Source organism: Chelonoidis abingdonii, chromosome 10 (genome assembly GCF_003597395.2).
Source record: "Chelonoidis abingdonii isolate Lonesome George chromosome 10, CheloAbing_2.0, whole genome shotgun sequence".
NCBI classification, from domain to species: domain Eukaryota; kingdom Metazoa; phylum Chordata; order Testudines; family Testudinidae; genus Chelonoidis; species Chelonoidis abingdonii.
In genome coordinates, this window is record NC_133778.1 from 14,733,904 (window position 1) to 14,746,901 (window position 12,998).

Sequence of the window (12,998 nt, forward strand, 5' to 3'; positions counted from 1 at the left end):
CACTGATATAAGCACCTTCATACAAGTATAGCTGTGTGCGCACTGAGTATTGCTTTAACTATATCAACTTCTAACCTGATACAATTATAGCACAACAAAATTAAGGGGTAAGGGCCATCCCCAGAATCCTTGCACCACTTGCAGATGTCAGTGTGCTGGAAGAGTTAAAAATGAAGGCGTTAATACAGTAAAGTACTTAAAAGGGTCAATGGAACTGTTTAAGTACCTTGTTGAATCAGGACATGACTAATTATTTTAAGTGAGTTTGTCTGTTACTTAAAGCTATAGATTCTTCCGTCTCTTACTATGTAAATAATTTCTTTGGTTAATCAGCTGGTCAGCTGCCTAGTATGTATTAGGTGTTGGTTAGACTTTGTCGAGATAAAAAAAAGTGACTGTGTGTATAGAAAAGCTTAATAAAGTGATATATGTATGGCATAAAAAGGTAGCAGCAGCAACTCTAATAAGGCAGTTTTACTTGAGTTCTGTGGGATAGTGAAGTATTGCATTCTGCAGGAAATCTGCCTTACATCATATCCCTTATCTCCACTGTACCATACATTGTGCCTCTTCCACCTTAACTGCTTTTTGCCCTGTGCTTGGTATTAAAGCTATTCTTACAGCTCTGTTTACATACAAATGGTCCTTTTAGAAATATGAGGTAATGCTTGCTGAAATGTTTGCTGTAGTACTGTTAGGAGCAAAAAAGACACAAAGAGCCAGATGCTCCTCTGTTACACTAGGATAAATCAGTTGGTCAGTATGATTGCATCAGTATAACTGAGAGGTGAATTTGGCCCCCATGGTTTCGATTTTTTGTGTCTACACAGATCAGAGATTGTTACACTATTTACCTTGTATGTTTCTGATTACAAGTACCTGTAGCTCTTTCATTATTGTTTGTAAAGTGAGCTTGGCTGTAAGTTGCGTCTAATGAAAATGAATCTGAAACTTTGCAAATGCTTATTCTGTTGCAGAATATAATCAACGTAGTGCTGCTCTCAAACAATGGAGCAGTGGCTATTTACTTAATTCCAAACCTCAGGCAGCATCAGGAGCATCTGAACAGTTGTCAGAGGGAAGAAAGAAAAGGCACCTAAGTGACACAGCGATAGGTAAGGGAAAAATAAGAGTATATATACGACTGCCCTTTCTGAAAATACCCTGTTATCACTGGGCCCCACACATTATTCTAAACTGTTTCCTGAAATAAATGAATGGATACCTTTATGCAATTGTATTTTACAAGGATGTGAGAAATAGGCCCATAATGCGCTATAATAAATGCTTACCATTTAAGGCATGCCATTTTCTGCTGTTTTTATTTCTTCCATACCCTCGACACTTCTCACCCCAATTCTACTTAGTGTGATTACAAAACTAGACATGCTTCTGTTTTTTATTGTTAGAATACTCCTTAAGGAAATTGCGTAGCCATACAGTTGCATTTGTGTAATTCTAGGTAGTTAGTTTTTAATATTTTTTTTTTTTTGTAAATGATTCTCCATGAAACAGACTATGGATACATTTGTAAACCATACATCAACCAAACACTGACTGTTTCTGAACTCAGTAAGCTAGGTTTCATTTATTGTATGCTGTGGTTCCTGATTCTGGCTTTGTTTCAAACTGTTAAATGTAAGAACTGTGGACAAGAATCTGAATAGGGATGATGGGTAACCGGTGTTTTTAAAAAGATGCTAGTGGTGATCATGATAGGTAGACTACACTGAGTAAACGAATTGAAACAGCAGTTAAAGATAGAATTCTATAAAGCACCTAGGTGAATATGACCATATAGGAATCCAGCACAGCCTCTGTAAAGGAAAATAGTGTCTCGCCAATCTCTTAAAATTCAACTGCACAGTGGAAAAAGGAGAATACACGGATATAATGTATTTGGAATTTGAGAAAAACATTCACAAATGTAACTTAAGGAAACTAAGTCACGGGGTAATAGGAAAAGCAGTTAAAGAGTAAAATTTGGATTAGAGACAGAAACAAAATTTTCAGCGTGGAAGAATAGTAGTAATGGAGGACTCAGCGTTCAAAACTAAGACCGGTATAGTATAATATATCCATTAATATGGAGGAGCAATGAAATGGCAACATTTGCGGATGACACCAAATTGTTTTGAGTAGTCGAGACTAGAAAGAATGACGAACTTCAGAAGGACCCAAGAAGGGTAGGTGGCTGAGCAACATGTCTGTGAGACTCAGTGTAGACAAGGGCATTGTAATGCTCTCTGAAAACAACAATTTGAACTATTCGCACCTAATTATGAGCATGGCAATTCCTATGATTGTAATAATAGCACTTAAAGAAAGGTACAGCTTGACAGTATAAACCTTTTAGAGAGTAAATTCTCTGGGGTTCTGACAATTTCATTGAGATTTTTGTTTTAAAAAAAAATCATCATCAGGACTGCAGTTTCCTGGTGCCAGCATGCTGCTATGCAATACATTTGTACATAGTAGCAGAAGCTCTCGCTCATTAGTACTATATATGTATTCCTAATTTGGGCTCTGTCTAGGAGAAATTATCCATGAGGAAGGTCAGCAGCCTGGTGAGCAAGGCCAAAAATAAAATACTCTGTGCCAGGGAGTTGCAGAGTTGCGTAAGAGATGAGAGTTCATATGCTTGACCCACACTGTGCATTACGATGCTTTATATAGTCTGTTACCTCTTTCCTCCCGCACTGGATCCACTGCGTTCGACAGACACTCTTTATGTTTAGTTAGTATTCTAAATATTTTAGTTTAGTATAGGATTGTCTTTTCTTCCTTCACGTCGGGAGGAGAGAGAATTGGGAACAATGGTGGTTTGCTTTTAGAGTCCAAACAAAATTGCAGCAGGGGCTGTATTCACTGGGATTGAATAAAAAATACCCATAGATTATTATTTGTCTAGAACATTGAATCTACTTTAGGGGAAATCAAACTTGCAGGTGAGAAAACTGACTTTGCCATTGTCATCTTTGCTGCCAATTCCACGTACCCATCAGTCAGAAGAAAGCTGATTGGAGGCTCTAATGGCTATGTGATATATAACCCAGTTAGGGAAAGCTACTGTCTCTATTCAGGTGATGTCCAAGAATGATGAGGCTGCTTCCGAGCGGGAATTACCCCCTTGAACTAGAGAGACTGTTTTTTTGGGACAATAGTGATGAAGGTGAATTTGTGATGGATAGAGCTGTGTAAGTGATTATTTTTACAGCTGGTTGTTAGGTGTTCATGAAATCTCAGATGTTCAGCTGTGGGCTTTCAGAAAAGGCCTTGTTTGCTACTACATGGAGAATTTTTTTTAGTCTATTATATTAAAAATATTCCATTTTTTTTCCCCAAAATCTTTTTGTGGCAGGAGAAAGTAACAGTAGGTTTGAAGCTTTTTCCTTTCAACATGCAGGACCGGAATCTCAAAACGATTTTACTGCTGTGACCCATGTCAATCTGATGTCTAGATCTACCCAAAACACATCATCACAGGTAAACGAAAAATGAATATATTGATGGATTAAGCAAAACATCATCAGAGAGTTGCGAAAATTAGTAAATAAAAAATAAGAGCCTTTCACACTGTACTTTGCTTTATGCAGTTTTACACATGCCTAGTGAGAGTGAGATTACTAGTCTGTATTGGGAAGGGAATGTTCTAAAACCCAGAAACGCATTCTCAAAGACACGTATTTCATAGACGATGAATTAGTTTATCAGTGAGAACTTTTTAAAAACACTGCATTTAAAACTAATGAAATGACTTATGATTTAAGTCCCCCCACCCGAAACTGTGACTGGAGGCTTTTATAATGCTGCCTTCCTGATGGAGCTACACAATACAGTTGTGGTACTTTATCCTGTTGCATCTTGATTTACCAAACCATGACAATCTCAAACTCCTATTTACTGAACTACTAGCAAAGCCTCTGGTAAAGTGGTGATGACATCCGGGGCCCACAGAAATCAGTCCCAAACTTCCCATTTATTAGAGTGACAGAATTTCACCCTAGACGTCTTCAGGTTTCAGCGCTTTGGAACTTTGGAATTCTGTAGGACAGAAATATGAAGACTTGCAGTTTACAAATACTGTACCTGATAATCGAAACCTAAGTGATGTTCCCTACACAGTTTGGGTAATGCAAATTCTATTGAATTTCTTTCCTTGACTGAGTCTTTTACACGTCTGCATGTAGTGGGAACTTCTTTCCTTTACCAGACTGAATGAAAGTGATTTATTCTGAAACAGACTTTTTCAGCTGAAAACAGAAAGCTCAATAATTTAAATTGAATGTTTTAAACCTAAACCACCTGCTGTGATCTCGAAAAGTCAGTCTACGCACTTGAGAGAATAGGTTGGATCACCCCAAAGAAGAAAATTCTGAGAAGTTCAGCATCCTCTTATCCCTTCAAAGGGATTTCTGCAGATTTCCAGATGAATATTTGCCATCCAGATTGCTCTGCATTGATACATTCATTTCATATTCTGCATTTAGGCTCTGACCTTTCGGAATTCTTATTTTTATCGAGTACAAGAACATCTGTGTAGTGGTCAGGTTATGGGTTAGTAGATTTGTTCTAGAATGCCTTCAGTGTAGCCTGAACATTATGAAGAATATAGCTATTAAGAGTGAGATTGTCAACAGTGGTGCTGGGCATTAACTGTAATTGTAAAATCAGTGTTAAAACTTCCATTGAAGTCAATGGAAATACACTTAGTCCAAAACTGAGTAATTTTGAAAACGTCATTCTAAAAAGTCACTCTGCGTTTGTCTATCTGTTAAATATACAAAAAAAATTAGTTCTATTGTCTTGTAGTTAACATGCAGCTATTATCATTAAGCTAATGACTCTTGTGCTATATAACAATTAATAATACAGAACTCTAGACGGAGACTGAGAAGTGAGAGCTCCTATGATATAGACAACATTGTTATTCCTATGTCACTGGTTGCTCCCTCTAAATTGGAGAAGCTGCAATACAAAGAAATCCTTACTCCAAGGTATGCTCATTTCCCCCTCTTTGCACCCCACTGATATTTTTTTCTGTTTTCATAAACGTTCCGCCTTTTCCCGCTTGTTGCATGAAAGAACCCCCCAGCAATGGGGAAGATTGACTGACAATCCAGGGGAAATGGTCACATTGCACACAGAATGATGTCTGATGCACAGAGTAAGCAGACTAAAGATAAAGAGGAATGTTTTTCTCTCATCTTAATTTTAGTACTCATTGCAGACACAAAAGTGTGTTTTAAGAAGATTCTTTCTCTAAGTAGTTAGTTGGAGATTCTTCTTTTTTTTTTTTTTTTTTTATGTTTTAGTTCAGCCAGAAAAAGCAACCTCCCAATAACATTCACAGAAAAACACATACCTGTACCTTTTTTTTAAAAAATTCTGATTTTATTAATTGAATTTTACTTTTTCATGTAGGATAGCCCCATTATTTCTGATAGCTGGTTCTCTAAACTTGTTTAGAAAACACAGATCCTTTGATTCTTGGAACAGCTTGAACAAGTTTTTGTTAAACTAAATAATGAGTAAGTCATCTAAACTAGCAATGCCTAGTTCTTTTATCTGCAAACCTCTGACTCGTGTTTCAGGTTTTGGCTGGCTTTATTTAAAGGCTTAAAATAATATTAACAGGACAGTGTTAAGGAGCTCAGATTCTGTATTTTTTTAAAAGAAAGATTTTCTAGAACCTAATGTTAGAAGACATGTTTTCATGATTTGTATTTAAATTAAAATCATTTTACTTAAATATTGACATTCCCTACAAAAATTGCAGCGTAAATACTGCAGCATTGTGCTATTTAATGAGAACAGGATAATCTCATTCCACTGCTGAAGTGATAAAACATTCAATTTGGCTAATCCTGTATTAACTACCCTTCTCCGATTTGTAGCTGGAGAGTTGTTGAACTTCATCCTCTGGGGCAATCTCATGTAGAAGAAGAGGAGGTAAGCTACATTTTAATGAAACCAAGAGTTTAATACATGGTTTATCAGTGTATGTTTTCAGTAGTCACTGGTTTCATGAAAATCCCTGGTAAGTTTGAAGTTGTAAAAATAAGATGATTGTACTAACTATGAACGTAAAAACATTGTGCGAACATGTGTGTGTTATATACTTATTTTGTCAGATGTCTCTTCTCCCATCCTACCAATCTCTTAGGCCGGGGCTACACTAGCGGGGGGGTTGAACTCACAAAAGCAACTTCAACTACGCTATTTGCGTAGCTGAAGTCGAAGTATCTTAGTTTGATTTACCTGGCCGTCCTCATGGCAAGGAGTCAACTGCCATGGCTCTCCGGTCGACTCCGCTTACTCCTCCTGCTGAGGTGGAGTACGGGCGTCGATTAGTGGATCGATTTATCGCATCCAGATGAGACACGATAAATCGATCCCTGATACATCGAACACTACTCGCTGATCCGGTGGGTAGTATGGATGTATCCTTAGTGGCAGCACTAATGGGTAATGGCAAGATGAATCGCCATTAAGAAGCAAGGAGATGAAAGAATTGGGAGTCAATGCTAGTATATAAGCAGCAGCCTACTCACATCCTAGAAGCAGGAAGCATGGGCCTCTAGCTTCTTGCACCCTGATTTTTTTTTTCTTTTCCTTTTAGCCCTAAGACTAAAAGGAAAAGAAGAAGAAGAATAGGTTATGAAAGAACACACAGAGAGTTGAGGTGACTAAGGTTTTCTATCTCAGAACCTGCACCTTTTTAGGCAAGGCTCTAGCACCCTGGGGACCAGCCAGTGATTCAGCAGCAAGCCCCTTCTACCAAACTTCTTCCCCAATCACTGCCATTCTCTGTCTGAGGACTGGGACACTGGAGATCCAGTGGGAAACCCTCTTCAGGGAGTGGGTAATCAGGGGGATCTCCAGGTTTGCTAGCAGCCCCTCTTCCTCTGCACTGTCTACAAGCAGCACCAGAAAGCCAACTCCTTGGGCTTGTAGCAGCTTAGTGGGTATTTTTGTTTTTTTTTTTTTTTTTTTGGTGGGGGCCACTAGGTTTTTTTCAGCCCCATCTCTGTTCTCCTACTCCTCACCTTGTAGTTTGCTTTTCCATTGGTGGGAGGGATCCACTTCTCCTTCCAACTTCCTGTCTGAAGCAGTGCAGCCTGCAGCACTCTCCTCGGCAAACCATGAACAATTTCTTCATCACCCACTGCTATTGTTCTTTCAGGAGCATGGGTCAGCCAGCCTTTTTCATGGCATCCCCCTGGGCTTATTGGTCTGGGGAGCTTTCTTTCCTTCGAGAAGGCATGCAGGGCATTTCCCAGATCCAGTGTGAACAGACCAGATCCATTCTCCAGTCTGTGGTTCCTCCTCCTGCCCATGTTTCTGTTATTGTTTCCCCTGACCTGGGTCAACTGCCTAGTAAGAAACCTGCCATTTTTGCTACCTTCCCAAAATCTTTGGAGGTATCTGATTTCTATCTCTTATTGCTGACCTGTCCCACTTGCCTGACCCCTACTTGGACTAACAGTAAACACAGCAGTTCCAAGACCAACATCCAGACCTTGATCCCAAACAAAGATATTGCTGCCCTCCTGGATGAGAATATCCTTCCTAGAGCCCCTTACTCTGAGGGGCTTTTCTGTGTGGGGATTAGTACTCCAATAAACTAGCCAAGGAGTAAACTTTTCAAAAAGGTTCTCTCTCCCTTTGACACTGAAGAAGTAATACGTTTCCAGGCAGCAATCCTAGAGGTTATTCTGAGGAGTGGGATCAGGTAAACAAATGATCTCCTGGCTCCAGAAAACACTCCAGGTCACAAAGGATAAAAGATTTCTTCTTCCCAAGGTAGATGCCGCCTCTTATCTGGTGAGATTCTTAGTTTTCTTACAGATTCTACCTAGGCTGCCTTCTTCCTGTTTAATGCTGCCTTTGACAGACTCATAGATTTAGAAGGAACCCCCTCACTTGCTACAGCAGCTGCTATATCTTTATTTGGAGGAGGAAGGTTGCATTGAGTACATCACAGACCTTTCCTACAAGGGTATTAAGCTGTTTAGGTACCCTTACCTAGCTGTTCTCCAAAGGAGCACTTCTTGCTTGTTTCCTTAATGTGGGGTTTTGAAATTAATGTTGTCTAAGTTGAAGGCTGTAGCCAAATATATTTGTAATCAATACTAGCAGTTTATTTAGTAATCGTTGTTTGTTTCCGTAGAGACACACACTTTAATATGTTATCAGTGTGGTGGGGATGAGTTCATAAACAACTTTTTAAGGTTGGAAGATTCTTTTTAAAGCTTCTCAGGAAGTTCTTTTGATTCATATTCTCACATGGCATCTGGTTAAGCAGAGTGGAAGCTTGACCAGATGCTGTGGAAGGATCCAAACCTAGGTTTGGTTAAAACTTTTTCCGCAGACCAATCATTAGACATCTTAATGGTGGACATACCTATTCATTTTATTTGTATAGGGGGTGCCGGAGGGGGAATTGGATTTTTCAAGTGCTTGTTCATGTCCGTTCCAATTAGGATGTGTGCATGCGCACGGCAGCCAGAAGTTTTTTCCCGTAGCAGTATCCATCGGGTCAGCCTGGGTGCCCCCTGGAGTCGCACCTTCATGGCGCTCAATATAGAGCCCTGCCACCCGCCACCCCCTCAGTTCCTTCTTACCACCAGTGACGGTAGCTGGAATGTCCCATAGCCCCTGCTTTAGCAAGCACCTATCTCTGTGTTACCTGTTATCTGTAGTTAGTAGTAGTTGTTATAGTTAGTCCGTTGGGGGTGTTCTCCCTCCCACTTCCGATACCCAGAGCCATGATATGCTGCAGTCCCTGGGGTTCAAAAAGTCTGAGGTCTGCGCTAAGCACATGCTGCATGTTTAGGGTGCCTAGGTGAGGATCACCAAAAGGACTGTGGCAGAATTTGCCATGAGTTTCGCCCCAGAACTCTGAGCCGCTGTTCCCTCTCTTTCAAAGTTCTGCTCATGGAGGCAGCTCTTTGCCCCTATTCAGACCTGGGGACCCTGTGCCCAGCACCACCTTCTCAGTGCCGAGTGCTCTGGCACCATCATCCAGGGAACCGGTGCCAAGAAGTGACTCTTCCCGAGATTCTCTGCACCGGCATGACTCCTCTCGTGTCCATTGGGGAGATTGGCTTCTTAGATTTGGCCGGAGGAGAATGATCCCTCTCTGGCATCCTTTTCTTCTGAGGCACCAGCAATTGAGACCGATGCCTATGACTGAGAGACCCCAGTTGGGCCACAGCTCCACATCGCCGATGAGGGCCGTGTCGACTCCTGCCCTGGAAGGGAGGTTGAGTCCAGCCCCACCCCGCTCGCCGGACCTCAGGAGTCAGCAGCTGCAGCTCCCATCAACCATGGAGGCGTTTAATGCAGATCAGGACTTGTTGCACCTCAAGGTGCTGTTCTCACATCTAGGGAGGGACACATTGCCAGCGTTGACAGCACCAGTCTGCCGTGCAGTACAGTCAAGAGTGAAACCGGCTATGCTGTCCCGGTGCTTGCCTTCTCCACAATGCTCTGATGCCAGTCATTTGGGAATGAGAGCCCAGTTGATCCCCTAGCTCATGATGCTCAGTGCCACGCAGTGTGACTCCTCTGTGGTCTTCCTTTTCGGAGACCTCGGAGTCGGAGACCGACTCCTATCACTCTGACACAAGTAGGAGCAGGAGGTCCAGGTCAAGGCAGGAGAGATGGACTCACCTGGCACCGTGGCCTCCGCAATGGCAGAACCTGGAGGAGTGGCCCTTCCATCAGAGCCAGGGACGGAGCCAATGGTGACTCTTAGCAGCATCATCTGTAGCCTCGGCTACTTTTGTTCCAATCTCCCGCCCCTCAGGGACCTGCAATCTCCCAGGCACGGCAGCCAGCTATAGAGGCACCAGTGTTAGCGGTGGCAGCAGCGCCAGCACCATCGGCAGCAACACCTGCAGTGCAGCCCTGGCATGTGGGTCCTCTGTCTCAGCACCTCAGGACACAGCACCATCCAGGTCGGCTCCAGCCTGGGAACCCCAGGAGTCCTGGGGCCCCTTGGGCACCAAGGGGAAGGAACGGCCACCCTTTATGAAGGCTTCTTCCTCCTCCTCACCAGGTGAGGCACTGGTTGGCACCGCTATAGCTTCAGCTCTGGAGGACAACAGGGTGTTGCAGCAGTTGCTGCGGCATTCAGGTGGAGCAGGTAATTGAGGACGCGGATCTCATGGTGCACATCCTTGTGCCCTCTGGACCCACACTCATTGCCCTACCTCTTATCAAAATTATATCTGCGACAGCCAAAACTTTGGCAGACCACAGCCTTGTTGGCCCCCCCCCCCAAAACTAAGATGATACTTTGTGCCAATTAAGGGTTGTGAGTATCTATACTTGCACCCACTGAGCAGCAAGGTTACCAGGGACCCTCCTGTAAGAACAAGGAGGCGAAAAGAATTGACTTTTTCGGTAGAAAGGTCTAGTCTATGGGCGGGTTGCAGATCTGCATTTCAAACCAGCAGCCCATTGTTAGCAGGTACTGCTATAATACACGTGAAGCAATGGCAAAATTTGCAGAGTTGCGGCCACAAGACTCCCATGCCAAGTTTTTGGCCTTGGTCAAGGAGGGCAAGCTCGTCTCCTGAGCTTCTTTTCAGGTGGAGCATGACAGAGCTGATGCAGCCTCCAGGGTGATGGCTACAGAGGTGGCCATGAGAAGGGGCTCTTGGCTGCAAGTTTCAGATCTGCCATACAAGGTCCAGCAGACCATTCGCGATCTCCCCTTTGAAGGTGTGACTCTTGTTTTCCAAAAAGACAGACAAAAGGCTTCATAGCCTAAAAGACTCAAGAGCCACCCTCAAATGGCTGGGCCTCCATACTCCCACAACCTCCTCTGCAGTTCTCCCAGCAACAGAACCAACAGCACAGTTCCTGAAGGAGGAATTGGAGCAGTAGGAAGAGGCTACATCTGTCCTCAGGCCAGAGCTCTGGCCAATCCAAGTCACCTCCCAGTTCCAAACCGGCCTTTTGGAGGTGCAGTCGAGAATGGCACACCAGAACAAGAACTGGATCTACTCCACCTTACCTTCTTGTCCTAACTATCCCCTTTCTACCGTGCATGATCCTGTATCACTTGGGACTGCTGGGTGCACTGTACGGTAGAGAGGGGATACTCCATCCAATTCTGTGCCCTCCCGCCCTTCTATCCCTCTTCAGGGACCCCTCTCATGGGCAACTCCTTATACTGGAGGTCCATTCACTCCTTTCGCTAGGGGCAGTGGAAGAGGTTCCTCAGGAACAGAAGGGCAAGTGTTTCCTATTCCTGGTATTTCCTAATACTGAAAGCCAAAGGCAGGCTCAGACCCATCCTAGACCTGCAAGAACTCAACAAGTTCGTGAAGAAGCTCAAGTTCTGCATGGTTTCTTTGGGCCTTCATCATCCCTTCATTGGATCCAGGAGACTGGTATGCTGCCCTTCACTTGGATGCATACTTTCACATAGCAATAATTCCGCACCACAAAAAATACCTCAGGTTTGTGGTGAACAACAATCAATATCAGTTCAAAGTCCTCTGTTCAGCGGCACCTCGCACGTTCACCAAGTGCATGGTAGTCGTGGCCGTGTTCCTGCGCAGACGGCAGGTACAGGTGTTCCCGTGCCTCAACGACTGGCTCATCGGGGCAGCTTCAGAGCTCAAGTGGAAGCACAGGTTGACTTCATAAGGGTGACATTCAACAATCTGGGTCCTTTTGAACGAGGGGAAATCAACGTTGTCTCCAGTTCAGTGGATAGAATTTACAGGGACAGTGCTGGACTCGACCAGGGCGTACCACTCGGAAGTGAGGTTCCAGGCCTTTGGCAATATCATTCGAGGTCTCAGGCAGTTCCCCACTACCACAGCAAGGAACTGCCTGAAACTTCTAGGACACATGGCAGCCTGGACCTATGTGGTGCGCTTGGACTTCGGCATTTTCAGTCGCGGCTAACATCGGGTTATCGGCCAGCCCGGGACAATTTGGACAAGGTTGTAACCCTGCCTCGCCAAGTTCTTGGCTCCCTCCTGTGGTGGCTCAACCCACAGGTAGTATGTGCAGGGATTCCCTTCTCCAGCCCTCAGCTGTCTCTCTCTGTATTGACGGACGCATCAGCACTGGGCTGGGGAGCACATCCGGGAGACACTAGAACTCAAGGCCTTTCGTCTCAGGCCAAGCTCTATCTCCACATCAATGTCAGAGAGCTGAAAGCGGTGTGCTTGACATGCCAGACTTTCCATATCCACTTATCAGCCAGCTTTGCAAGCATGTGCATTAGGGCCTGACCCAATGCTCAGTAAAGCTAATGGGAGTCTTTCCACTGAAGTCTGTGGACTTCGGATCAGCTTTTTGGTCCCCAGCAGCAGCACACAGTGAAGCTGTGGAGTGCTGTGTTCAGATAGATTTATCACAGAATAATGCAGCTGCAATAGTTTGTGTTCACATCTAACAGTTACAAACTCCCTCATCCATTTTGTAAAATCATGTATCTAACACTGTTGCAGCAGAAACCACATGGCTGTGTGCTGTCTGTTGTAGGGTATTACCAGGGTCCAATGTGCTCTTTGGCAAAACTTAACCTAAAATTTGTGGTTAGTTCCCTGGGGCTTTGTCTACACTACAGACCTTACAGCGGCACAGCTGTACCGCTAAAGCTACACTGCTGTAAGGTCTCCCGTGTACCCGCTCTGTGCCGGCGGGGGAGAGTTCTCCCGCCAGCATAATTAAACCACCCCTAATGAGTATCTCCTGCCAACAGAATGCTGTTCACACTGGCTTGTCAGTGAAATTTGTCAGGCAGGGCGGGTTCTTTTTCATACCCCTGATTGACAAACGTTTTACCGACAAAAGTGCTAGTGTCGACACAACCTCAGTTCCGTGGCATCTGACTGAAGGTTCTGCAGCACCTTCAGGCACACTTACAAAATGGAATATTGTATTGAATTAATAAGCAAAATGAACAGTGTCATTAATGTAACATCCATGGTTGTTTAAAAACAAGGTGTGGCCATAGCACCCTT

At 43.7% G+C, this 12,998-nt stretch overlaps 1 protein-coding gene across 3 annotated transcripts in view; it reads left to right on the plus strand.

Moving 5' to 3' along the window:
- KANSL1L (KAT8 regulatory NSL complex subunit 1 like) overlaps positions 1-12,998 on the plus strand; it is a 119,657-nt gene that overhangs the window by 101,515 nt on the left and 5,144 nt on the right. For 2 of the 3 annotated variants that reach the window (XM_075069952.1, XM_075069953.1), the window contains exons 9-12: positions 978-1,115; positions 3,362-3,486; positions 4,876-4,997; positions 5,898-5,952. In XM_075069952.1, the coding sequence (XP_074926053.1) occupies positions 978-1,115; positions 3,362-3,486; positions 4,876-4,997; positions 5,898-5,952 (440 nt within the window). The remainder of the gene's footprint in view (positions 1-977; positions 1,116-3,361; positions 3,487-4,875; positions 4,998-5,897; positions 5,953-12,998) is intronic. The other variant, XR_012656622.1, reaches the window with a different exon arrangement.